Genomic DNA, 25,792 nt, shown 5'->3' with positions numbered 1-25,792 from the left:
AGGGGCTCATAATTTCATATCAAAGGACCTAGCCTTGAGGTTGGGAATAAAGACGGAGGAGTTGGGCAAGGCTTTGGATGCCAATCAGATGTTCTGTGGAAACCCTATGCCAGTCACTCCCTTGATAGGGAAGCTCCATCTTCATATACAGAGTTATGTGGATCAGGAAGACTTCTTCATTTCTCCACTGAAACATCATGATGTAGTCTTGGGTATGCCTTGGTTTCATTGCAAGGCAGTGAAGTTGACTCTTCCTGAAAGAGTGCTAGAGTTTGTACATAGGAGCAAAGAATATCGTGTGGTTGCTAGGAATAGAGGGGAAACTATTCCCATTGTATCAAATAGTTCTGTTGGAAAAGAAATAAAGTCTGCAGTTTCAGCTTACATGATTTTTGTAAAAGAGAGAGATGTGGAAATGTATGCTGAAACAAGTGAGGCAGATCAGAATAAATTTGAGTTTATTAAAAATTTTAAAGATTGTTTTTCTGACGCTTTGCCAGGGGAGCTACCCCCTGAGAGACCTGAGGATCATGGCATAGAACTCATTCCTGGAAGTGAGCCACCCAATAGGCCCCCATACAGAGTTGGTGCAACTCATAAAATAGTTGAGCCTTCAGAATTTCACTTCTACATTAACAATCTACAAGTTCTCGTAATTTTCCAACACTCAATCAATCAATGACAAGGAACTCTTGCTATCATAATGGGATTTAATAATCCATTATTTTAATGTTAATTGTTGGGAATTTTGTGATCAAGCGCTTGCTCTAGTAGCAATCATATGATCATGGTGTGTGTGTCTTGACCGTACAGTCTTTCCCGTACAGTCCCGTTGGTATTTCCGTACAGTCTATTCCGTACAGTTCTGGGTTTTCCTTGACCGTATAGTCTTTCCTGTACAATCCTGTTGGTATTTCCATACAATCTATTCCATACAATTCTGGGTTTAATCTTTCACTCTATACTTCTCAGTACCGTCTTTCTTGCCTTGCCGTATTTCAATCATGGCTTCAGGTTCGGATGTTTGTACATATGCTAGAAAAGAAAGACCCGTAGATGCCAAGCGCCGTCCTTCACAGCCTGCACACAAGATGATGAACTTACTATGGAAGCTCAATACGTGTTTGATACACTTAAGGATGATTTTCAGCAGTCACGACACGAATGGGGCAAACCAGTTCCAGAGGTCACATATAAATTGAAATTGCCATCCCTTGTGAATCCTCTCAGGAAGCTATCTCAAACTGCGGCAATAATTTTCTTTCCAGGAAGAATCCCAACAGCCAGTGATGTTGCACAGTGGATCAAGTCCATCCTTGGAGGATGCTTTGTAGAGGGAGTCTATTTTGCATCTAGAGGCTTTTATGAGGTGCATTTATCAGATGCTTTGTGCAAGCAGAGGCTACTTGAGCTTTCTCCCCTCTTTTACTGGAAGCAGATGGTACATGCTATGCCTTGGTCCCCAAACAAGGATTATCAAAGTCTTATACGACATCATTGTCCTGTATGGGTTGAGGTTGTTAACTTCCCAGATTATATGCATGAAGAATTGCGTGGCCTGGCTGCTTCTTTGGGATAGGTCATTTGTCCTCCATGCCCTATGGGAAACCGTAACAGGTTCTGCATTCTCTAGGACACTGATCACCTACCCCTCCTTCTATTGCAGTGGAAGTTGAGGGAGTGCAATTGGGAAAAAAGTATTTTGAATTGAAATGGGGTGTGTTTGCAGGAGCTTGTTTTGCCTGCCACAAGTTTGGGCATCTAGCCACTGAATGCCCAATGGTTTTGCATCAACCCCCTCCTAATGCTTTGCCACCCTAGACACGGGAAAAGAATGAGAATTTGCAAGCTAAGACAGCAAATAGAAATGGAGCAAAGAATGCCAAACCAATTAATCAGGTGCAATCACTTGCTGGAAAAGGAAAAGAAAAAGAAAAAGAGAAGATGAAGGAATCTCTGGGAACTGATCGGGATGGTTTTCAACAGCCTAAGAAGGTGGTTGTATTGAAGCAACGCCCCTTTCAATCTCATCAATGGGATGCTTCCTCTCCCTCACTAGGACAGGCTTCCACTTCAGCTCCTGTCCTTCAAAATTGGGTGGGGGTTTTGAAGAAGGGCATCCCCATATGTGATTCTGAAGAAGGGGAGAATGCTATTTCATTCATGGGTCATGAGGGAATGCAGCCCATGCAGGCAGAGTCTTTTCCTCTCTGACATCTTGTTCTATACTTATACTTTACTGTATATACCTCTTTCATGCATCAAACGCTTAAATGCTTTACATACAATGTACAAAGCCTCTGCAATGTCTCAAAGTGGAGGCTTTTATGGAATTATGTATATAAAATGCAGCCAGATATTGTTTGTTTGCAAGAGCATAATCAACACTCTAAGGTTTGTCATCATGATTATTTTGGCGGTTATGACATATACTATGCTGGTACCACTACCTACTCAGGGGTATGCATAATGGTTAGACATGAGCTGGAGCCTCAGTTAGCCTTCAATGACAGCAGTGGCAGATGGATGGTCATACAATGTAATATCAATGGTGATATTCTTGACTTTGCATCAGTCTATGCCTCCCAAACCTCTGCCTTGAGGGCTTCTTTATGGGATTCTTTAAGCAAATATCCATGGAGATCTAATGCATTCATTTGTGGAGATTTTAATAATTCCCCTCTGCCAAGAGATAACACCACTTCAAGATCTCATATGCTATCATTGGAAAGGCAGAAATGGGATAGCATGCTTCTTTCTGTGCAGGCTGAAGATTTATGGCTGCTTCTCCAAGGGTCAGTGCCTGGATATACTTTTCATCATAATGCACTTACCACATACTAGGCAAGGCTTGACAGATGGTATTTGTTTTACCCACAACAATATGCAGATTTTAGCCCTCATCTCTTCGTAGATTTTTCATTGGGCTTGTCAGATCATGCCCCATTATGGATGAATCTGCACCTTGGTATGCCACTGGATGATTTGCCACCCCTTTCCAATAGATTATTGCATGTCAATCAGGCTTATTTCTGACATCGCTATTTCCAACAAATGATCAGACTTGCAATTCATCCCTTGCCTTTGCATGCCCAGGAGGACATGGATTATGCTTGGGACAGCTGTCTCTCGTATACAGAATGTCATTAGGGAGTATGGGAATTGGCATATGACTAAATGGAGGAATGAGGTTAAATGGGCAAAAAAGGACAGCACAACAATTGATTGAATTTTCACATTTAAGGCCTCTCTCTCAATCAGAAAATGATTCCCTTTCACATGCTCGGACTAAATTGACTGCTAATGATAAGAGAAAATTGCACAAATGGCAGATTAGAGCAAGAATGAAGCCGCTCATGGATAAGGGCTGCTCATTAAAAGCCTTTTTCCAGGGCCTGCATGCTACTCGAAAGAAAAACTCATGTCTAAGGGTAAGGAAGCTAGATGGCTCTTGGACGCACTCTTTCTCTGATCTCCAAGATGAATGCCAAAATTATTTTCAGAAATTATTTTCTGCTCCTGGTTCCCCATCAAATCAAATGACTGATGCGAGGACTGAATTCCTCCAATATGTTTCTGAAATAGTGGAAATGGATGATGCTCTTACCTTGGAGAGACCTTTTACTGATACAGAACTTGATAATGCCTTGTTCCACCTCGGCAAATACAAGTCCCCTGGCTGGGATGGCCTTACGGTGGAATTTTATATTTCTTTTTGGGATGATTTGAAAGATGTCCTTTTGCAAATGATCAATGTTGCCTGGCAAGAAAATCAGTTGCTGCACTCTTGGAAGCATGGCATAGTCAAACTTGTGCCCAAAAAACATCTGTGTGACCATATGTCAGATTGGAGGCCTATTACTTTGATGCCTATAGTTTACAAACTCATTGCCAAAATGATTGTGTATAGGCTTCACGGGATACTGAATCGGCTGTAATCAACACCTCATATAGTGTGTAGAAACATTGAAAATGTCGATGGAGAAGCTCAAGAGGAAGAGCCTTTGAACAGAGCCCAAATTAGCCTCAATAGGGTTGTGAAAGGCCTTAAGAAAGGGCTACGAAAAGTCTCTTTTTCTCTCCTTTGTTTTTTTTAGGGCGTGGGGGGAGGGGGGGTTGTCATAGGTCACCTAGGACTGCTAAAACAGTTAGTGTGCTTAAATCACTCCTGGTGGACTTACCTAATCCTAATTATGTTAGGCAACTAACTTAACTAAACCTACATAACCAAACCTAGCCCCAACTACTAAACCTAACTAACCTACTAAACCTAACCCATGCCCCTAACCTAAAACTAGCATAAAAATTAATTAATCTTCTACCCTAGGGATTTGCTTGTAGGTAGCAGACTTGCCCAGCAATACGGGGGCAAAAATCTACGACGGGTGGCGCAACTCTCCACAAGCGGGTGCACACAGCATGGGGCGGGCGTGGCGGTCCAAGGCGGCACTAGATTGTAGAGGGCATGGAGCTGCAATCGCCACCCGCTGTGGTCATTGAGTCACCCGTTGTGGATGATGGATGGTTGTGCTAGCCTTTTGGCTCTTAATGCAAGTGGTCATCGAGTCACCGTTGTGGATGACGGATGGTTGTACTAGCCTTTTGGCTCTTAATGCAAGTGGCAACCTCTGGTGAAGATGTCACAACATTCATTGCTCTGATTCATTCTTTGAACTACATTGCCCCTTCTTTTGGGTAAACTCGAAAATCAGCAGCTTCTCAAAGCGCCTTGCAAGTTCAACGCAGTAGTGTGCCTAGCTATAAGCATCGTAGAGCGTAAGATGGCAACAATAAAGAGGCGTTCTCAATCTTGATTGAGTCTAGCTGCAAGGATTGTTTGACGCCTTTGATTTGAGCGCGGCGGTGTTCAAAAAGCAACGGCGATGAAGAGGCATCAAGATGCGTCGTTGAAGTCCATGTTGTGCTCTCATGTCGTCGCGAGGGAAGAATATGGCAAGTGCCGAGAGAGAGGATCTGGTCGAATTTAGCAGACCTGTTGATCGAACTCAAAAGGAAGAGTGAAGGGAAAGCAAAGTTGTTGGAATCGGAGCTTTGATACCAATATAGAAAAGGAGGTAGGGGCAGGGGATAGAAGGGCAAAAGGGAGAGAGAGGAAGGGAGAAAAGGAAGGAGAGGGGGTAGGAACAAAGAGAGGAAGAGGTAGAAAGAAGAAAGAAAGAAAGAAAGAAAGTCTATTAATGTCCACGGGAGACCAAAAAAGATCAATGGACCATTAGAAAAAGCCATCTAAAGCAACTCCAATTATTTCGAGTATCTAAAGCCACTCCAATTTTTTAGAGAGAGAAAGAAAGAAAGAAAGTTTATTAAAGTCTTCGGAAGACCGATGGCTCTATGAGACTGATAGAACTCATACAGCAAGCAGAAAGGGTGGAGCTACTAAACGAGCATCATCACCCATGCTGGATGCTAAGTGCTAAGTAGTACATAGTCATATCATCAGTAATGGCATCATCGTCATCATCAACATCATCCTCATCCTCATCCTCGAGTCCATCACCATCAAGGCTGGCTAGCTCTCGTCCATGCAATGCGGCCCCATGGGTATATGAGTTGGAATATGGAAGAAAGAACTAGAACTAGAAACTAGAAATGAGATGACAAGACTGAAAGATAAGAGATACCTTGAGAAGAGTGTAGACAAGACATAAGCTAGACTGATAGTTTATAATGATGTGACCCATTGAATATATGGGCCAAAGTACAAGACATAAAGCAAGAGTGCTTATGGGATAATTGTAGAGGTGCCACATGGCACACACTCAAGACACAAAGACTCAACTGAGACTAGACAAATGTAGACTAGGGAAATAGTACACCTAGTGTGCACTTATCTCCAACACCCTCCTTAAGTGGACACTAGGAGTAAGACAGAAAGACAAGACTAGAAGACAGACATAAAGACTGATAGATTGAGAGACAAGATAGAAGACATGACAGACAAAAGATCCTGAGACACCCCTCCTCAAGTGATATCCTCATATGGGTCCACAAGGGTAGGGACAAGATGGATCAAAAACACAGTCAGATTGATAGACAAATAGACAGACATACAAGACTAGATAGACAGAAGACTGACTGTAGACAAATAGAAAGACCAAGACACTAGAACCTCTTGACCTACATCATCGGTGGTCAAGGTGGTAGACAAGACATAGAAGTAATCAGAAAGCCCACTTCTCATCATGTGAGGAAGGAACAGCAGGATCAGCTGATGGAGATGTTGCAGCAACATGGGCTCAGGTAGATGCAGGAGCTTAGAGGTTTTAGAGTAGCAGTCCCTCTCCCGGTGATTATCACGGCCACAAATGGTGCATGGATGAGCCTTGAAACGTCCTTCTCCACATGATTAGTTTTGCCACAATGGGTGCAAGGCTTTCTTACCTTAGAACTTCCTTTCTTTGCTAAAAATGCAATGTCAGTTACCTTTCGTTGTTGAGTTCTTTCTTCCTCTTGGAGAGCATTGATGATACCCTCAAGAGAAGGATTATTATGATACTTGAAGGTAGTGACAAGAGTAGCATAGGAGTCAAGTAAGCTTTTGAGAAGCACAGCAATAGCAATATCTTCGGAGATGGGAGACTTGACTGACGCAAGCTGAACCATAAGACTGCGAAGATAATTGACATGAGAGGCTATAGTAGCTCCTTCCTGCATATGTAGATCAAAGAATGAGATCATAAGTGCAATCTTAGAGTTTTTAGATCGGGCTCCAAAAAGAGTATCCAAAGTGATCCATGCTTGAGGATCAGACTGTATGTCGGAGATGTGATGAATGTAATCATCTCCAAGGCCGAGCAATATGATAGCATAGGCTTTGTCATTCTTCGCAGCGACAACTTGCTCAGATGGACCTTCGGGAGCATCACGGTGAACAATGTCCCAAAGGCCTTCTTTCATAAGATGGCACTTGATTTTGATCTGCCAAGTATGAAAGTTGGACCCATTGAATTTGTCGATAGATATGAGAGAATGAGAGGAAGATGCCATGTGGGAAGGTCTTGCCTCTTGCTAGGATGCAAGGGCAGTGTCTATTCCCTTACAATATTGCAGAAATAAATGAGAGGAAGAGATACCAGAAGCCGGTTCTCTAACCACTTTGTCAGGGCCATAGCATATGACAGCCCATCGAAGCAGGAGGAACTAGCAAAAAAGGAGAGACTGTTCAGCAAACTGAAAGAGCCAAAGCTCAGTACCTTAATCCCAGGCAGAAGTAGAAGTGTAAAAAGGATGCATATCTCCGTGAAGATGGAGCTGGAGAAGTTGTCAACCTGTGCAGGTACGGATTCCGTACAGTCGTACGGACTTGTACGGACTGTACGGGCAGAGTACGAAGTACGGCCGACGTACGGATGTCGTGCAGAGTACGGACGACGGCACAGAATTGTACGGATCTGTCCGACGTATGGATGACGGCGCAGAGCTGTACGGATAGCAGGAACGGGTGCTAGATTTGTCGTGACAGCAGAGTGCTGTGCAGATCTAGCATGACAGCAGATCTGGCGCTTAGATCTGTTGCTGAGCTGCACAGATCTGAAGTGCAGATTTGGCGCAGAGATTTGGAGCAGGCGGAGCAGGCGTACACACAGCAGAGTAGGGCAGATCTCGGAGAAGATGCGGCCAGCAGGAGCGTAGAAGAGGGCGGTGCAGAGGTAGAGGTGCCATGAGAGGCTGCAGAGAGAGATGCCGGAGGGAGAGGTAAACTGAAAGGAGAAGAGGAAGCTATGGCTGCAGCAGAGTGAGAGGAGAGGAGAGGGGATCTACATGCTCTGATACCAAGTTGGAATATGGAAGAAAGAACTAGAACTAGAAACTAGAAATGAGATGACAAGACTGAAAGATAAGAGATATGACAAGACATAAGCTAGACTGATAGTTTATAATGATGTGACCCATTGAATATATGGGCCAAAGTACAAGACATAAAGCAAGAGTGCTTATGGGATAATTGTAGAGGTGCCACATGGCACACACTCAAGACACAAAGACTCAACTGAGACTAGACAAATGTAGACTAGGGAAATAGTACACCTAGTGTGCACTTATCTCCAACAATATGTGTGTCCGGAAGGTACTGATATGTAGTCAGTGATGGAGCGATGGTGACTATCTCTGGGTGCTACCCGTCTCGGTCACCTGGCAATGACTTTGCTCCTGACTAGGGCTATCGTAACCCCTGTGGGTCGTGCCCTAGGCCTGAACAAGCATGGGTGGTCGCTCAGTTTGATCTGCATGTCCATCCGCTTTCGAGTGCGGCGTGCCTCAGGCTTTGGTTCTTTGCTACGTCTGCTATCAGTGGTTGTGAGGTACAGACTACTGGCTGTGAGGTACGGCCGACGGGCTGTGAGGTAGACGACGACGACAGGCTGAGTACGGACAGACAGACAGACTTACGATCGGCTTACGATGGGCTGAGTATGGACCGGCGAACGGGGGGGGAGAGAGAGAAAGAAAGAGAGAGAGAGAGAGAGAAAGAAAGAAAGAAAGAAATTTTATTAAAGGTCCACAGAAGGCCATACATGGCCTATGGGACACAAAATCATCCGAAAGGGAAATACATCATCAACGATGCGCCAACTAGGTGGCCTCATCGTAATACAGCTAAGATGCCAAAAATGGCTACAAAAATCCTAGATACAAAATGAAATAAAATAGAGTACCAAAAATGCCTAGATACAAAATGTAAAATATGAAATATGAGGAACATTATCTTCCCTAAGGGGTCTGTGATCCAAAGAAATGATGGAAGTCATGGCCATCGACCATGCCTCCAGCCATGAGTGTGATGATCTGGGCAAGTGTCAAGTGGGCTGCTGGCGGTGCCAAGTCTCCATGGAGCAATCTCCTCCGAAAATCTGCCATCATCCTCCGTCGTCTAGAAATAAAGCGACGGGTACGGCCTCTGTGTAAGATCATCCTGCGGTGCTGCCAGATCATGTCATATGTACATCCTCGGGGTGGAACCATCGGTGCTCTTTGGCAAGATGGGCTATCTCTGTGCTTGCCAAATGGGCTATCTCTGTGCTCATGGTCCTGTGCCTCGTCCTGCTCCTCATGAATAACCAGGTCTCTGGCAGGGATGCGACGGTGCTCTCTGAGGAATCTCTCTCTGTATCTGGTGATCTCCCTGATGAACAACGCTAAGCAATACTGATCCTCATACTCCATAATCCGAGAGAGAGGTCCAAATCCGTGCCCAAATAAACAGTGAAATCTGCCACGGATCTCATAATATAAAGGGCATCTGCAAACAAAGTGCTCCTCAGTCTCCACCTCCCCCATAGTGCAACAAGGGCATATCCTAGTCTCTCGCCTGGGTCTATGTCCGGTAGCTGTACGACGCATCCTGCCGGCCTCAACGTCTAATCTGTGGGAGGATACCCTGAGCTGGCCCAAGGTAATCCTGAGTGAGTGCGACATATGAATGCCGATATATCCTGGGGATATGATGAAGCCATCCTCTGAAATCCTGAGAAAATGGTCACGATATGTGGCCCTCTTCGTAGGAAGCTCCGTGGGATGAACCCAAGTGCGAAACGTGTGTAGCTGCAACAAATCTGCCCTGATAACCTGACTGAGCTCATGTCGAGTGAGAGGGAGGCGAGGGGCATCTATGCTGTATCGAAATGGTGGCAGCCTATCCATATCCAAGCCCAACGAGGTGAGCCATGTGGAGAGTGTGTGGTACCAACAAAAAGTATGACCTCTCTCCGCTAACATCTGCGAGGATGTCAGTGCTAGCCACGGTAATCGTGCTCTGCCTGCTGCTGAGTCTTCGAGCGCCCTGATCCTATGCAAGTATGTAACTGACTGAAATGCTGCATCTAGCGCTAGGGGTGTAGCTCCGAACTCTGCGAACATTACCGTGGGCTTCGCTCTAATCAATCTGGAGAACATGATGATCTATAACCTCTCTACTCGTCTCCAATCTGCAACACTGAGATCTCCTGCCCAAAAGGGCTAGCATACATGGCTGCAGGTCTCACCAGCGTATCGAAAAGTAAGGATTTCGTGTCGGGATGCTGAAAATGTGACTGTGCACACTGCCTCTCGAGAAGAGCCAAGGCGGCATACCCTCTACTGATCCTATCTCGTGCTGCATGCGTCATGGTGAAGACTGGACCTCTAAATGTGGCACCCAAATATGTATACTCCCTGACTAGCTCCACCTCCTGCCCATCAAATGTGAAAGAGGACTCGCCTCTCCTATAAACCTGGTATGACGTGTTGAAGACCATGACTTTGGTCTTCCCAAGGTTTACAGACAACCCTCTGTCCTGACAAAAGCTGTGGAGTGCATGGAGATGTGCCTGTAAACCCTGCTGGGAGGAAGAAATAAGAACCACGTCATCTGCATAGAGGAAAATCGATATCGTGGATCCTGCCAGTAAAGAACCTGTACCACCCATCGTCTGTATGTACATCTCTAACTCATCGATATAGAGACCAAAGAGTGTCGGAAAATCGATATCGTGGATCCTGCCAGTAAAGAACCTGTACCACCCATCGTCTGTATGTACATCTCTAACTCATCGATATAGAGACCAAAGAGTGTCGGAGACAAAGGACACCCCTGCTTCACCCCTATCGTACTGCGTACTTCCCCCGACAGCCCCGCCCGTGTCCTGACTCTACCTGTGACTCTCTCATACAAGGCCATGATCGCCCATTGAATCTCCCCACTGAATCCCAAGTCACGAAGTCGCTGGAAGAGTCTGAACGCGGCACAGTGTCAAATGCCTTTCTGAAGTCCACGAAGCAACAATAGAGCCGTTGCTTACGTGACTTCACCTCCTCAATCAAAGCCCTGAGTGTGAAGATATGATCTAGAGTCGAGTGCTCTGCACGAAATCCTGCCTGCCCTCTAGCTCTCATGCCTATCGCCTCGGCATGGTCATTTATATGTCCTTCTAGAATGGTCGCATAAATCTTGGCCATGACATGGCCAATCATAATGGTCCTGTAATTCGACGCCTCCAAAGGATCCCCCGACCTGTGTATGGGTACTATAGTATTTTCTAGCCAACTAGGTGGAAGACCTGTACAAATGAGAGAGAGAAAGAAAGAAAGAAAGAAAGTGTATTATTGTCCACTAAAGGCCAAAATGGGCCCATGGGACATCAAGAACTCTGCATACAAGATAGCACAAAATCAACGTGCCACAAAGAAGAGGCATCGTCGAATATCATCTAAGTGCTACGCAATACAATGCAAGTGAAAGTACATAATGTCAAATCTGAGCCTAAATACAAAGTAAACTAGATGCAAGGAAACCGCCCCTGGGTGCAAAATGGGGGGATGAGTACAATATGCCAATGCAAAGATACAAGTCCAGGTGTCACGGAGTCTGAGAACCAAAATAATACTGGAAATCCTGTCCATCGACTCTGCCTCCTGCTATGAGAGTACAAATCTGAGCAAAGGTGAGGTGAGCGGCTGGTGGGGCGAGATCTCCATGAGTAAGTCTCCTCCGAAAAGCTGCCATCATCCTGGATCGTCTGGAGATGAAGCGACGAGTACGTCCACTATGTAACAAGATCCTGCGGCGTCTACAAACCATCTCATATGTACATCCACATGGTGGAGGCATGTGTCCTGTGTGAGCTCTGACCTCCTCGTGCTCCTCCTGGTCTCTGTCCTCTGGTATAGCGTGTGCCTGAGCTCTATCAGGCTGGGCTCTATCACGCTCCGGTCTGTGCTGATGGTCTCTGAGGTAGTCTCGTCGAAGCATAGTGGCCTCCCTGACATAAAGAGCTAGGCAATGCTGATCCTCGTAGTCCATCACTCTTGAGAGAGGTCCAAAGCCATCCGTGAAGAGACAGTGGAATCTACCTCTAAGCTCATAATATAGCGGGCATCTGCAAATGAAGTGCTCCTCTGACTCCACCTCTCCCATGGTGCAACAAGGGCAGATCCTGGTCTCTCGGCCTGGTCGCCGTCCATCCTCCATGCGTCGCATCCTACCAGCCTCTATCTCGAGCTGATGCGAAGAGACTCTAAGCTGGCCAAGGGCAATCCTCAGTGAGTGGGACATGTGGATACCTGTATAGCCTGGTGGAATGACAAATCCATCCTCTGAGATCCGAAGGAAGTGGTCACGATATGTGGCCATCTTCGTCGGAAGCTGCGTGGGATAAATCCAAGTGTGATACGTATGAAGTTGCAGCAAGTCTGCTCTCGTGACCTGGCTAAGCTCGTGGCGAGTCAACTCGAGATGAGGGGCATCTATGCTGTATCGGAAGGGAGGCAGTCTATCCATGTCTAGTCCAAGAGATGTGAGCCACCTAGTGAGTCTGAAGTACCAGCAGTATCGGGCCCCAGATCGTGCCAACTCCATAGAAGATGCAAGTGCTAACCATGGCAACCGAGCTCTGCCTGCTGCTGAGTCTCCAAACTCCCTAACCCTATGCAAATACATGACCGACTGAAACGCTGCATCCAATGCAAGGGGAGTAGCTCCAAACTCTGCTAGCATGATTTCGTGCGGAACTGTAGCCTTGGCCCTAATGAGCCGAGAGAACATGATGATCTGTAACCTCTCTACTCGTCTCCAATCTGCAGCGCCGAGGTCTCCTGCCCAGAAAGCAGCTGCATACATCGCAGCTGGTCTCACCAATGTATCAAAAAGCAAGGATTTCGTATCGGGATGCTGAAAGTGGGACTGAAAACACTGACGCCCAAGATGAGCCAACGAAGGATACCCTTTACTAATCCTATCTCGTGCTGCATGTGTCATGGTGAAAACCGGTCCCTTGAAAACTGCCCCCAAATAAGTGTACTCTCTAACAAGCTCAATGGGCTGTCCGTCATATGTGAAGCAAAACTCATCCGTGCTGTAAATACGATTAGAGGTGTTGAAAACCATAACCTTGGTCTTGCCAAGGTTTACGGTCAACCCCCTGTCCTGGCAAAACCTGCGGAGTGCCTCAATATGTGTCTGGAGGCCCTGATCAGTAGAGGAAATGAGAACCACATCGTCCGCATACAGGAGGATAGGAATGGAGGATCCTGAGAGAGTAGAGCCCACACCGCCTGTCATCTGTATAAACATCTCTAGCTCATCAATATATAATCCAAAGAGAGTAGGAGAGAGCGGGCAACCCTGCTTCACCCCAATCGTGCTGCATACCTCCTCTGAGAGCCCCTCACGTGTCCGAACCCGACCAGTGACCCTCTCATACAAAGCCATGATAGCCCACTGTATCTCTCCACTGAAGCCCATCTGGCGAATCCTCTGAAACAATCTGAATCGCGGAACTGTGTCAAATGCCTTCCTGAAGTCCATGAAGCAACAATAAAGCCGTTGCCTTCGTGACTTCGCCTCCTCTTACCAGTGCCCTGAGTGTGAGGATGTGGTCAAGTGTCGAATGATCCCTGCGAAATCCAGCCTGCCCTCTGGCTCTGAGTCCTGTCATCTCGGCATGGTCATTTATACAGCTTTCCAAAACTGATGCATAGATCTTGGCCATAACGTGGCCAATCATGATGGTCCTGTGATTCGACGGCTCCATAGGGTCCCCCAACTTGTGGATAGGTACTATGGTATTGCCTAACCAAGACTGTGGTAGGCCTGTACAAACACACTCATTGAAGAGACGGGAAAGAACAAAATCTAAGGCATCAATCCCATGGATTACATACTCCGCTTGCAATCCATCATGATCCTTAGCTCTCCTGTTCTTCAATCGGTGGACTGCTGCACGGACACTCTCTGGTGTGAAGAGACTAGATGAAGCTGGCCTAGGGGAATGTGATAAATCGATGGCTGGCTGATCTGGAACATCGTATAGAGCTGAAGTGTATGCAGACCAGACACGTGGATCTGTGAGGGGGCTCTGAGACTTCCAGCGGAGGAATTTTCTCCAGAATTCCTTGGAGTCATAGCTGAAAAGCAGGCTTCTCAGCTCCTCCTCATTCCGGGCTAGAAATTGGCGTTTCTTGCGCCTAACCAACCACTTGTAGTCTCTCTTGGTTTCGGCAAGGAGGGGAGACTTCTCCTTGGTCTCAAGGTGAAGTTTCCTGCGGAGTTCCTTACACTCCTCGTCATACCAACCGTTGCAAGGAACAAGACCAACCGGTGGGGGACTAGACGAATGACATGTGGCAGGGAACGACATGTGAGCGGCAGAAACGAGTGAAGTATGTACAAGTTCCCAGCTATATACATCATCGAACTGGTGGTCGAAATGAACCTCGTAATAGGGTTGGCGGTCATGATAACGAGGGGGGGTGGGTCATGGGAGACATTAGTCAAAGTAAAGTGGATGAGTGCATGGTCGGCAGAGGGCATGAAGGGGCTAACAGTAAGGCTATGGATGGAAGGGACTAGAGTCGGGGGACCTATGATGTAGTCGATCACGCTAGTACACGCCCAGAAGCAGAAGAGAATGTAGGCATGGAAGACTGTGGCCACCTGGACAAGCCGTTATAAATGACCATACTGTGCGAGGTGAGGAGCTCTAGTAACTGACGTCCCTGATCTGTGGGCTGTACTGTGCAGTCTGATGAAGTCCGACAGAGGCTATCATCGTGAAATGCTGGGAGTATGACCGGATCCTCCATGAAGTCATAAGTGAGGGCCTGTCTGTCTGAGGTCCTCGCGTTGAAGTCTCCTAAAAGGATGACTTCTCCGCGATGTGAAAAATCTGCAATGTCCGCTGAGAGATCCTCAAATATGGACTGGCCTGGTCCAGTGGAAGAATAGATCGACTGCGCCGGGGGGAAGTAGCAAACTGCAATGAAAAGATCTCGCTGAGGGGCTCTGCGACAGATGCGTACCCACAAGAATCGGGCATGTGAATCCGCTCTCTCCACTGTGATGATCCGATCAAGATGCTCTCTGTACAAAATGGCCACTCCTCCAGATCCTCTCACTCCAAATGTTCAAGTGTGCTGCCTGAAGGCAGATCTCCATGTATACCCTGTCACTCGTGGCAAAGGTCTCTCTGGACTCTCGTGTGTCTCCGTGAAAAAGATGATATCTCTCCCAAAGAATGCCCCCCGTAGATTGCCTGGCTGTGCTGTAAAAGAACCATTGCAGTTCCATACAGCGATGCGTAGACTATCTGACGGGTGGTGTGTTCCATGGGCCCTGTCCCATCAAGCGGTCATAGCAGGAGGTGGAGATGGGGCTATATCTGCTGGTCTGTCATCTCTAAGCACTGTGGGAGCGCGCCTCAAAGTGCCTGTGATGAGTTTGCCATCCCTGATCACTGCCCACTTGCCTTGAGCTCGGGCTGCATCTCTCTGAGGCATGAGCGCCTTGCGCTCCTCAACCTGTATCTGAGTCAGATCCTCGTCCATGGAAATCTGTGGGTGGTCTCTGAGTGTCCCTCTCCTCCTGAGGGCAGCTAGACGTGCCTGGGCACTATGAATCTGATAATGAGGGGCTGCTCTCTAGTTCGATCCCTCCCGACTCTATATGATCCTACTATGCCATGATCCTGTACTCCCAGTGTCTGAGAGACAAAGGCGACAGCCTGTGTCATCGTGGACTCTGTCGCCGAGGGCAAGATACCACGAATGCGAATGTTGAGGGCCTTTGTGGCCCTCTACTGTGACTCGGCCAATGTAGCTGATACAGTCGATCTCTGAGGCTGTGATGGCTGACGGCGGACGACATCCACCCACTCTGTGGCTCTCTGGACCTCTGTCTGAAGGGAGGTCAAACGCTCCTCAACCGCTGCTACTGCTGTAGTGGGAGATGTGTCTATGTGCTCAACGCGAGTCTCGATCTGCTGCACTCGCTCTGTGTGTCCATGAATCTCTCCAGCAAGAGTCCTATGAGTCGCCTGTAAGACTGAAGATCTGTCCTAATAGACAAGATCTCCCGATTCTGCTGTGTCACTCGATCAGCAAGAGATGCAACCTGAGCTGTAAGTAGAGCAATGGTCTCCTCCTTCCTGTGAAGCATCTGAAGGGCAGCTCGGAGGTGGGTCTCAAAGTGCTGAAGCTCTGGTAGGATGTGGCGGCAAGGACAAAGAGCACAAGGCATGGAAGGAGAAAGAAAGGGAGAAAGGGGGGAAACCGGTAAGGTGGGTAGCGGGGATGAAGGAGAAGGCTGGAAAGGGGGAGAGAAAGCGGGTACCGGGGATGGAGAGGAGGGGATGGGTAAAGTCTGTAGAGAGGATGAGGAGGAGGGAGCCTCTGGCAAAGTAGGTAAAATAGGCAACAAAGGGGGGGAAGAGGTGACAGAGGGCTGTGAGAGGGGGAGCAAAAAGGGTGGAGAAGGGGTAGGAGAAGAAGGAACCTGAGAGGGGAGGGGTGAAAAAAACTGCGGGTACAAAGTAGCTATGGGCGGAAGATGAGATAATGGAGCTGAAACCGGTTTACTTGCGACTGGGAGTGCGGCAAGTGCGGGCACTGCGCTGGGCGGAAGATGAGATAGTGGAGCTGAAACCGGTGTACCTGCGACTGGAAGTGCGGCAAGTGCAGGCACTGCGCTGTCCTTTGAAGAAGATGCAAGTCCTCTTCTACTATAGTGCAGCATATCGGTCGTGGCGGCCATTGATGTTGCTGCTGTTGCTGCTTCTGTAACATGCTCGACGGTGTCGGCCATGTTTAATTACGGGAAACTAGCAACATTGAAAAGTGGGAGATGGCGAGCGCTGCCAATGTGCGATGAGAGAGAGAGAGAGAGAGAGAGAGAGAGACAGACAAAGAGAAGAGAGATTTAAAATTAAAAAAGAAAAGTTGGGGTTATTAAATATATATATATATATATATATATATTTTTAAAAAAAAAAAAAAAAAAAAAGGGGGTTGGGGCTGCGTTTTATAAATAAATTTATTTAAAAAAAAAAAAAAAAAAGGGGGGGGAGGCCGGGGGGGGTCGGGGCTGCAAGTGCGAGGGGGGGCGGGGGGGTGAGAGGAGGGGCGCGAGGGGGTGGGCGGCGGGGTTGACCGAGGGGGTGAGCGGGAGGGTTGAGGGAGGGGGGTGAGCGGGGGAGGGGGGTGAGCGGGGGGGCTGCGGGGGTTGAGCGGAGGGGTGAAGGGGGGGGGGGGTTCCAAGGGGTGAGCGGGGGGGCAGCGGAGGGGTGAGAGGAGGGGTGCAAGGGGTGAGCGAGTGGTGAGCGGGGGCTGCGAGTGCGAGGGGGTGAGCGGAGGGGTGAGCGAGGGGTGAGCGGGGGGGCTGAGCGGAGGGGTGAGCGGGTGAGAGGGGGGGGGGGGGCTGAGGCGGAGAGGCTGAGCGGGGGGCTGAGCGGGTGAGGGAGGGGCTGAGCGGGGGGCTGAGCGGGTGAGCGGGAGGCTGAGCGGGGGGTGAGCGGGGGCTGAGTGGGAGGCTGAGCGGGTGAGGGAGGGGCTGAGCGGGGGGCTGAGCGGGTGAGCGGGGGGTGAGCGGGGGGTGAGAGGGAGAGAGAGAGAGAGAGAGAGAGAGAGAGAGAGAGAGATTAACATCCACAAGAGACCTCACGGGTCTATGGGACAAAAAGCACACCAAAATCATCAACATTAGTTAGAGACTGAGAGTCTATGGGGGAGTATAGCAGCTCAGCCCCAAATTATTATAGCATAACTACATTCAAGTACTATATTAAAGGTGGTATGAATAACATCAGTTTAAGACACAGAGTCTTTGGGTTTAGGTTTGAAATCTCTAATGAGAGAGAGAGAGAGAGAGCAAGTAGGAGTAAGGAGGAGGGATAGTAGATAGGATTATAAAATAGTAGTACATGAGTGCAAGGCTTGGACTTATATAGTCCCCCCCCTTATCCCCTCTAAGACTCAATTAAGTATCCCTAATTAACCCCTTTCCCCCCTTCATTACAGTAGTCAACACAGCACATTAACAATTTAATTTTAAAACAATTGGACCATAGACATACCTCAGGAGTGGAAGTGGTTGATCTACCAAAAGATGCAGTCCTGGTCATTTGACAAGAAGAATGAAGTAAGAAGATCATGGACATTAAAATCATCACTTTAGTAATTGGAATTAGTAGGTTTTGTTTATAGCAAACCAAAACCTATCCATGTATTATCCTTGAAAATTTTTTGAAAGTCCTAAAGTACCCTCTAGAGAGGTTATGTCACCTGAAATCTGCAAGATGAATTGATTGCTGAGGACCTGCTACACAAACATGCAAATGTACGGTAAAATTCATAACTCATGCATCTCCCTCCCTCTCTCTCTCTCTCTCTCAAAGCAGCAAACAACATCATAATAGAAGATGTAGGGAAGGGGCTGAAAAAGCTAGCAAATGGGAAGGCTCCAAACACACTAGGGCTGGTAGCAAAGTTGCTTACATGGGGGGGGGAGAAGACATAGAAAATGCTCACCATGCTTTGAATATAGCCCTAGAAGAAGGATTTCCCCCTGAATGGCAACTCAGCAGAATTATATCGATCCACAAGGGAAGGTACAAAAAACTGGCAATAAACTACCGCACAATTATGGTGAGCAGCCTAATGGCCAAGTTGTATGGCACTATCCTTGAGCAGAAAATCAGCAAATGGGCAGAGACATAGGGAGTCTGAGCACAATCCAGGGCAAGGTTCCTCCCCAAGCATTCAACAATATACCATTGGTTGCCATAAGTGCCGCATCGTGCTCCAAGATGGTGCACAGGGTGTACATAATATCCTGTCAAACGGCGACGAGTGGCTGCCAGTGAGACCTGATGGCCTCCCACCACGAAACTGCAGCAGGCGACTCATATGTTCCAAGTAGTGATGTTGGACACCATCTCTCATACACTGTTCTTCTCTTTGCAGAAGGCATCAGGCATACGCGGGAAGGAGGCATCACATCATATGCCTTACATGCCTCTATCCTAACCACATGTTGGCCCTGATTTTGGGAGGCTAGAGAGGTTAGATCAATCGTGAATGCATGGCCCCCCTCTGTAAGCCACGCGACCATCAAAGTCCCGCTACATCTGCTGTGTACCGGCCACAATCTTGAGAGCCATTGATCAGTCCTCTTTGCTGATGGGGATCTCCATAGACAATGGAAGATCGTCTCCAAGCTCTGTCTACACAACAATGGCAGCTACCATCCACCCGCATTTGCTCTAGCAAGGGGTTTATGGTCAAGCCTCTGTGCACAACCATCCAGAAGAAGTAAGAAATATTATGTTGGTGTTAGCGTATTCTAGGTACGCAACCAAAGCAAAAGATGCCCTCCCTGGGAACCTCCTGCTCTACCCACCGCCGTTCCCTCGAGGGGGGCCCTGTTGCTACCTCCAATTGAAGATGTTGGCCAATGCTAGTGTATATGAAAAGAAGGGCACCTCCTCAACCCTGTCCAAATGTCCTACCTAAGTGAGTCCAAACCACTCAGCTGGTCTCTTGACGTGGTTGGTCCTCCCATGACTAAAGCCAACACCATGCACTCTTGTGCCGTACCAAGACTATGTCGGGTTCTAAAGTCCATACTCTGCCCAAACAGCCCACAACCCTAATCCTCTACTAATGTGGTAAGCCTAAAGCCTCGTTACTCCGTAGGTCTCCCACTATCTCAGGCTTGAAGAAGGTCCCCAGGCCCCACCTTTGAGTATCAGGGCAATAGGAGCCAAGTGATTGTCGTAAGAACTCAAACTTGAGAGGCATCCCTATCCTTGAGAATTGTCCCCACCAATGATGAGGAGGTAGGAAGCTGTGTGGCCACGAAACGGGGATGGCCTTATCAATCTCTGCCATCCACGTACCTGCCCCCTCAAATGCAAGAGTGCTTACACTAGCGCCTCTGTCTCCAAGTCCCAAATGACCTAGCTAGACCACTGTCCCGCTGTGACCAACTGATGTGGTCCGCTAACCTAACATGAGACCCTCTTGATCCTAAACCTCCGAATGCCAAATTAGTGGGGCTGCCGCAAACTCCTCAAAACACGTAGGGCTAGCTTGAATGACTCCCCCAAACAAGAGTTGCCAAACCTTGTGGAGACTCCCCATCAGGGGGGAGCTCTTCCCTATGAGGGGAGCCTCTAAAAGGATCCGCTTCTCTGAGCAACTGATGCCACTGTCTTCTTGTATCGGGTGTGTTCCAAAGAAGCCCCCCACCGAAGCAAGAGCTTCAAAGGCTTTGAGCTTGGAGTGAGATCTCGGACTACTAACTTGCCCAGCAAGGCTCTGCTCTACATCTCTGAATCAATGATACCCAGCCCTCCCTGCACCTATGGCAAGACCATTGTCGGAAAAAAGGTCTGATCATTTTGTCACCATGTTGTACCCATTGGGCCTTAGATGAGTGATAACATACATTTCTCAATGGGTCTCTATGGCCCATAGGTCATGCACATGCACTCTTATCAATTTGCAAGCCACTAAGAGCCTAAGTCCTGCTCCCTGATATGCTCAAATAAAGCCAAGTCCCATCTCAACGCTCTCTCACGCTCTTGAAAGAGGTGCTGACGGTGGACATCCTGACTAACTCATCCTCTCAATTGCATCTGCTCCCCACAGAGCCCAACTTCCCTCTGGTGGCATCTTGGGCTGTTGCCAAATATCTATGACTACCTGTTGTACTTTCTCCTTTTGGAGCAAGGCATCTAGAATGCGAATCCCTTTTTGGGTGAGTCCTTCAACAAACCAAAAGTCCACATCAAGGAGGCTCTCAATCAGCCTCTTTTAAAACATGAGGCGAATATGTTCAAGATGCCGATCTTGGTTATGCTTAAATGTAGATCCGTCCAAACTGTCCTCCCTGTGATCAAATCGCCTTGGTCTTATACATCTGCAACAATTGCCTCTGAGGCATAAATACATACCCCTCCACTCTCTGAGCATAAAGAAGATTTGGGCCGGCAACATTGTGATAATCATTTGGAAGCTAGCGAAGAGGTCAAGCCTAAGTGGGGGTCGGCAATGTATAAGGCTGTGTTGGCATAAAGCTTGTGATAAAGTGTGGACGGCTGTTGTTGGTATGTGTGGTACATTGTGGTCTCCTCACTATGGCCCTGCGCGATGAATACTGACAGGGGAGCCAAGGTTGTAGTGTAGGCTCCCACTCACAAGCGAGCCATGATCTCTCTCTCCTCCTCCCCATGAGCTAGACCATAATGAGTTGGAACGTGCATGGGCTCCACGAATGTGTGCAGCACCAGCCACAAACATCTGATACTTTGCCATGAGCTGTAGAGGGATGTGGTAGGATCGACAATGGACTTTCTTCTGATCCAAGAGAACATGTTTTCAGCAGCAGACGTCAAACGCCGATGCAATGTGCTCCCTGAGAGAGGCCCAAATCTGTGGTCCCTTACAGTAGGCAAGCTTTTGTATTAGTATCTTTAAGATTATGCCTTTTTGGTATTTGTCATGGGTGTTGATGGCTGCTTAGAAGTGCACCCTTTTAGCTCATTGTATAAGGTTCTTTCAGTCTCATAGACCCTTTGGTCTTTCGAAAAATTTTAAAAAAAACATTTTGGCTTAACTGAGCAAGACGTGGGTAAAGGTCTTAAAAAGATAGCTTGTTTCATTACCCTTTGGTCTTTCGAACAATTTTAATAAAAACACTCTAGCTTAACTGAGCAAGACGTGGGAAAAGATCTTAAAAAGATAGCTAGTGGAAATGTTAACATGAGGAGGAGAGAAGACAAAGAAAATGCTTACCAGGATTTTGAATATGGCTTTAGAGAAAGGGTTCCTCTCAAAATGGCTTAGTAGGATTGTATCGATCCACAAGGAGGGAGATAGCAAGATGGCAAAGATTATCGGCGGACAATCATGGTGAGCAGAATGGAAAAGCCATATGGCACTATCCTTGAGCCAAAAACAGAAAATGGGCAGAGGGACAAGGAGCTAGGGCACCATCCCAAGCATGGTTTTGTCCCAAAATCTCAACACTTGATCATTTGGTTGCCATAAAGGGCTGCAAAAAAGGAGCCAAGAATAAGAAAGAAGTTGTCTACTATTTCTTTGTGGATTTGGAAGCCTTCAATAAAGTTCCACATAAGAAGCTATGGAAAGACTACAAAAGCGTCGAGTCCCTCAAGAACTCAATATGAGAGAGCTCCATCATTAGCATATTGCTCCCTCATGTCTTCCAGGTCCTGATGATAAGCAATAGTCACATTGTTGACCTAGGGTCTTCGGGACAAAACATCTGCCAGTCTGTTCCAAACTCTTGGAGTATGGACAATCTGAAAATGATACATTGACAGCATATTTGCCCATTTCATATGCTTCTCAAAGAGTTTTGTCTGAGTGCTTGATGCTCAGCCTTATGATCAGAAGGTATTGGCTGTAGCAAACACTTCCCAGGCTGATTTATGGCATGCTAGGTTTGGACATGTCCATCACAGGGCATTGTCCTACTTGTACAACAATAATATGACTCTAGGAATTCCAAAATTGCAGCAACCAGCAAATGAAGGGTGTGAGGGGTGTGCACTTGGCAAATTGCATCGCTTGCCATTCAGTAAACAAGGCAAGAATTGGGTCAAGGCAACCAGAGTGTTGCAGATAGTGCACAGTGATGTATGTGGCCCCATGACTATTCCCACGCATAGAGGAGCAAGGTACTTTGTAACCTTTATAGATGACATCTCCAGGTTCACATGGCTTTTTCTCATGAAAGAAAAATCTGAGGTGTTCTATTGGTTTCAGGAGTCAAAGCTATGGCTGAGAACCAAACCAATTCTAGAATTCGAACACTCAACTCAAATAGAGGGGGAGAGTACATATCACATGCATTCCAGGGATTTTTGAAGCAACATGGGATTAAACATCACTTGATATGCCCTTACACACCACAGCATATTCCACTCTTTGAGAGGAAGAATTGTACTCTCATGGAGATGACGAGATGCATGCTGAAATTCAAGAGAGTCTCAAAGGCTTTTTCGGGATGGTGACAGCCACTTATATTCAGAACAGAGGCCCTACCAAAGCTTTGGTTAATGTGACTCCATTTGAGGTTTTGTATGTCTTTAAGCCAAAGGTTAGTCATTTCAGAGTTTTTGGCTCAGTGGCATATGCTTTGGTTCCAGATGCACATCGGACAAAGCTTGATGACAAAAGTGTCAAATGCATTTTCGTGGGGTATAGCATTGAAAGCAAGGGATTTAGGCTTTATAATCCCGCTACCAGGAAGGTAATAATCAGCAGAGATGTTCTCTTTGCTGAGAATGAGTACATGCAGCCCGCTAGTGCAGACTTGCCACCACACGATGACACCCCTTTGGACATGATCCAGTTTGAGGATGATGAGATGGAGTTTCTTGATGCTTCCCCTTCTACTTCTCATAGTTCAGATGGCTTGCTACATGTTGAGGATGGCTTTCCCTCAAATGTTCAGATTTGCAGCCAATTATTGAGAATAGACAGCCTCATGTTTGGAAACATTAACAACGTCATGAGGCCACTAAAGATGTTGATGCAACCCCGAGTGGTACAGCAGAGAAATCTATTCCATGTTGGGCAAGGTTGACCATTCAAGATACTAAGGATCAGCCTACTTTGGGGAAAACCAGGGCCAACACTCAAAAAAATCAGAAAAAGGTCAATTTTGCTTTGATGACCTCAGTGATGGAAGCTGAAAATGAGCCTCAGAGCTTCAAGGATGCTCAGCATAATCCGGCATGGCAGAAAGCTATGGAAGCTGAGATTAAATCCTTAGAGAAGAATGCCACATGGGACTTGGTTGACACGCCCATTGGAAAAAATGTGGTTGGCACGAAATGGATTTTGAAATACCATTCAGATGGCACAATTGAGAAATACAAAGCCCGTTTGGTTGCCAAGGGGTATGCACAACAGGAGGGGATAGATTATGAGGGGACTTTTGCTCCAGTGGCCAAGATGACCACTATTCGTTCTGTCATCTCTCTTGCTGCATTTTATGGTTGGTCAGTGTACCGGATGGATGTCAAGAACGCTTTCCTCAATGGAGATCTTACAGAGGATGTCTATGTAAATCAGCCCCAAGGTTTTGAGGTGAAAGGACAAGAGCACAAGGTATGCAAGCTCAGGAAGGCTCTATATGGGCTGAAGCAAGCACCTTGTGCGTAGTATCATAAGATACATCAATTTTTGTATCATAAGATACATCAATTTTTGATGTCCCAGGGCTTCATAAACACTCATACAGAGTCAAATATGTATGTCTAGCAGCAAAAATCAGAATTGTTCATGTTGGTGTTACATGTGGATGACATCATACTCACTGGCAGTGATTTGCAGCAAATTACAGCAGTGTAGTTTGCTTTATGTCACAACTTTGACATGACAGATTTGGGCCTATTGCATTATTGTCTTGGCATTGAGTTTTGACAGACCCATGATGGGATTTCTATGTCACAGACAAAGTATTCGAAGGGGTTGCAGCAGAAATTTGAAATGGAGAACTGTAAGCCTGTGGCTACTCCATTGGAAAAGGAACTCAAGCTGGGTAAGCATGATACTACTGAAAAGTTTGATGGCACTTTGTACAGGCAGTTGGTGGGCAGTTTGATATATCTATGCTCCACACGGCCTGATATTGCCTACGCCACAAGGTTTTTGAGCCACTTCATGCATTGTCCCACGATCACACATTGAAATGCAGCAAAGAGGGTTCTTAGATATGTCCATGGCACTCTCTCTCTTGGCTTGCATTATGCTTCAGATTGTGATCTAGAGCTGAGTGGTTTCACCGACTTAGATTGGTCAGGGGACATTGACGACAGACGGTCCGCTACTGGCTATTGCTTCTCATTGGGTTCAGCTTGTATCTCATGGCTCAGTAAGAAGCAAGAGCGAGTCTCTCTTTCCTCCAGTGAAGCAGAGTACAAAGCTGCAAATTCAGCCGCTACAGAGTTAATGTGGTTAAGGAAGCTTTTGCATGACTTGCACCATGCACAGGATGGTGAAGCAAACTCTATCTTCTGTTACAGCCAGAGTTGCATTGCCATAGCCAACAATCTTGTCTTTCATGCTTGCATGAAACACATTGAAAATCATTATCATTATGGATGGAATTGTATTTCAATGAAGACTTTATTGATCTCATCTATTTTCCATCTGAGAACAATGTGGCGGATATCTTCACTAAATCCTTGTCAATAGATCTTTTCTTATGACATCGACATGGCTTGGGGATCAGAGACATTCTCACAATGTCAAGGGGGGTTGTGAAGTGATTCACAATGACATTGTTTTCATGTACTCCCATGGGTTGCATATCCACCTGGATGAATTTGTGCAACCATGGTACTTTAGGTACTGCAGGGTACACCTAAGACGTTTCCACGATACTTTTAGCCATATCTTTGAGGGGGGATTTGTAAGACATTACAAAGATATGGTGTTGAAGGCATAAAGTCAACCCTATGGTTGACCAGTTGGATACTATATATACCAAGTACTTGTATTGTTTCATTTGAACATTTCTCTTGGAGCTTTCTTGTGTGTGCACTCTTGCTCACTTGTGTTCACAGCCTGTCTCCACTTTGTTCCTACATTTGTTCACCCAAAAGGCATCACTAGGTATTCATACAAACCAAATGTAGTGTGAAAAGCTGTCTTATGCACATCTTGTGGTTGTATTCTGACTTGATAATAACCACTATTCAAGTCTATCCTACTGAAAACTGTTGCTCCTTTGAGCTGGTCAAGCACATCATCTATGCGTGGTATTGGAAATCTATTTTTGATGGTCATCTTATTTAATGCACGGTAATCAATACACATTCGAAAAAAGCCATCTTTCTTTTGTACTAAAAGTATCGGTGAGCAAAAAAGAGATGAACTGGGCTAAATCAACCCTTTGGACAGCAAGTCCTGCACCTGAGCCATAATCTCCTCTCTCTAAGTCGCACTGACTCTATAAGGTGGTCTATTTGGTGGCTCACTACCA

At 46.7% G+C, this 25,792-nt stretch overlaps 1 protein-coding gene across 1 annotated transcript in view; it reads right to left on the bottom strand.

Moving 5' to 3' along the window:
- Window positions 1-25,792, bottom strand: part of LOC147889776 (uncharacterized) — a 254,000-nt gene that overhangs the window by 189,657 nt on the left and 38,551 nt on the right. The window contains exons 7-8 of the mRNA XM_087391512.1: window positions 18,052-18,085; window positions 17,844-17,883 (exon numbers count right to left, since the gene is read on the bottom strand). Coding sequence (XP_087247638.1) covers window positions 17,844-17,883; window positions 18,052-18,085 — 74 coding nt within the window. The remainder of the gene's footprint in view (window positions 1-17,843; window positions 17,884-18,051; window positions 18,086-25,792) is intronic.

This window comes from Dipteris shenzhenensis, chromosome 20 (genome assembly GCF_047967505.1).
Source record: "Dipteris shenzhenensis isolate YYH24624 ecotype China chromosome 20, Dip_SZ_1.0, whole genome shotgun sequence".
NCBI classification, from domain to species: Eukaryota; Viridiplantae; Streptophyta; class Polypodiopsida; order Gleicheniales; family Dipteridaceae; genus Dipteris; species Dipteris shenzhenensis.
The sequence above is the reverse complement of the archived record's forward strand: the minus strand, read 5'-3'. Positions and strand labels throughout refer to the sequence as shown.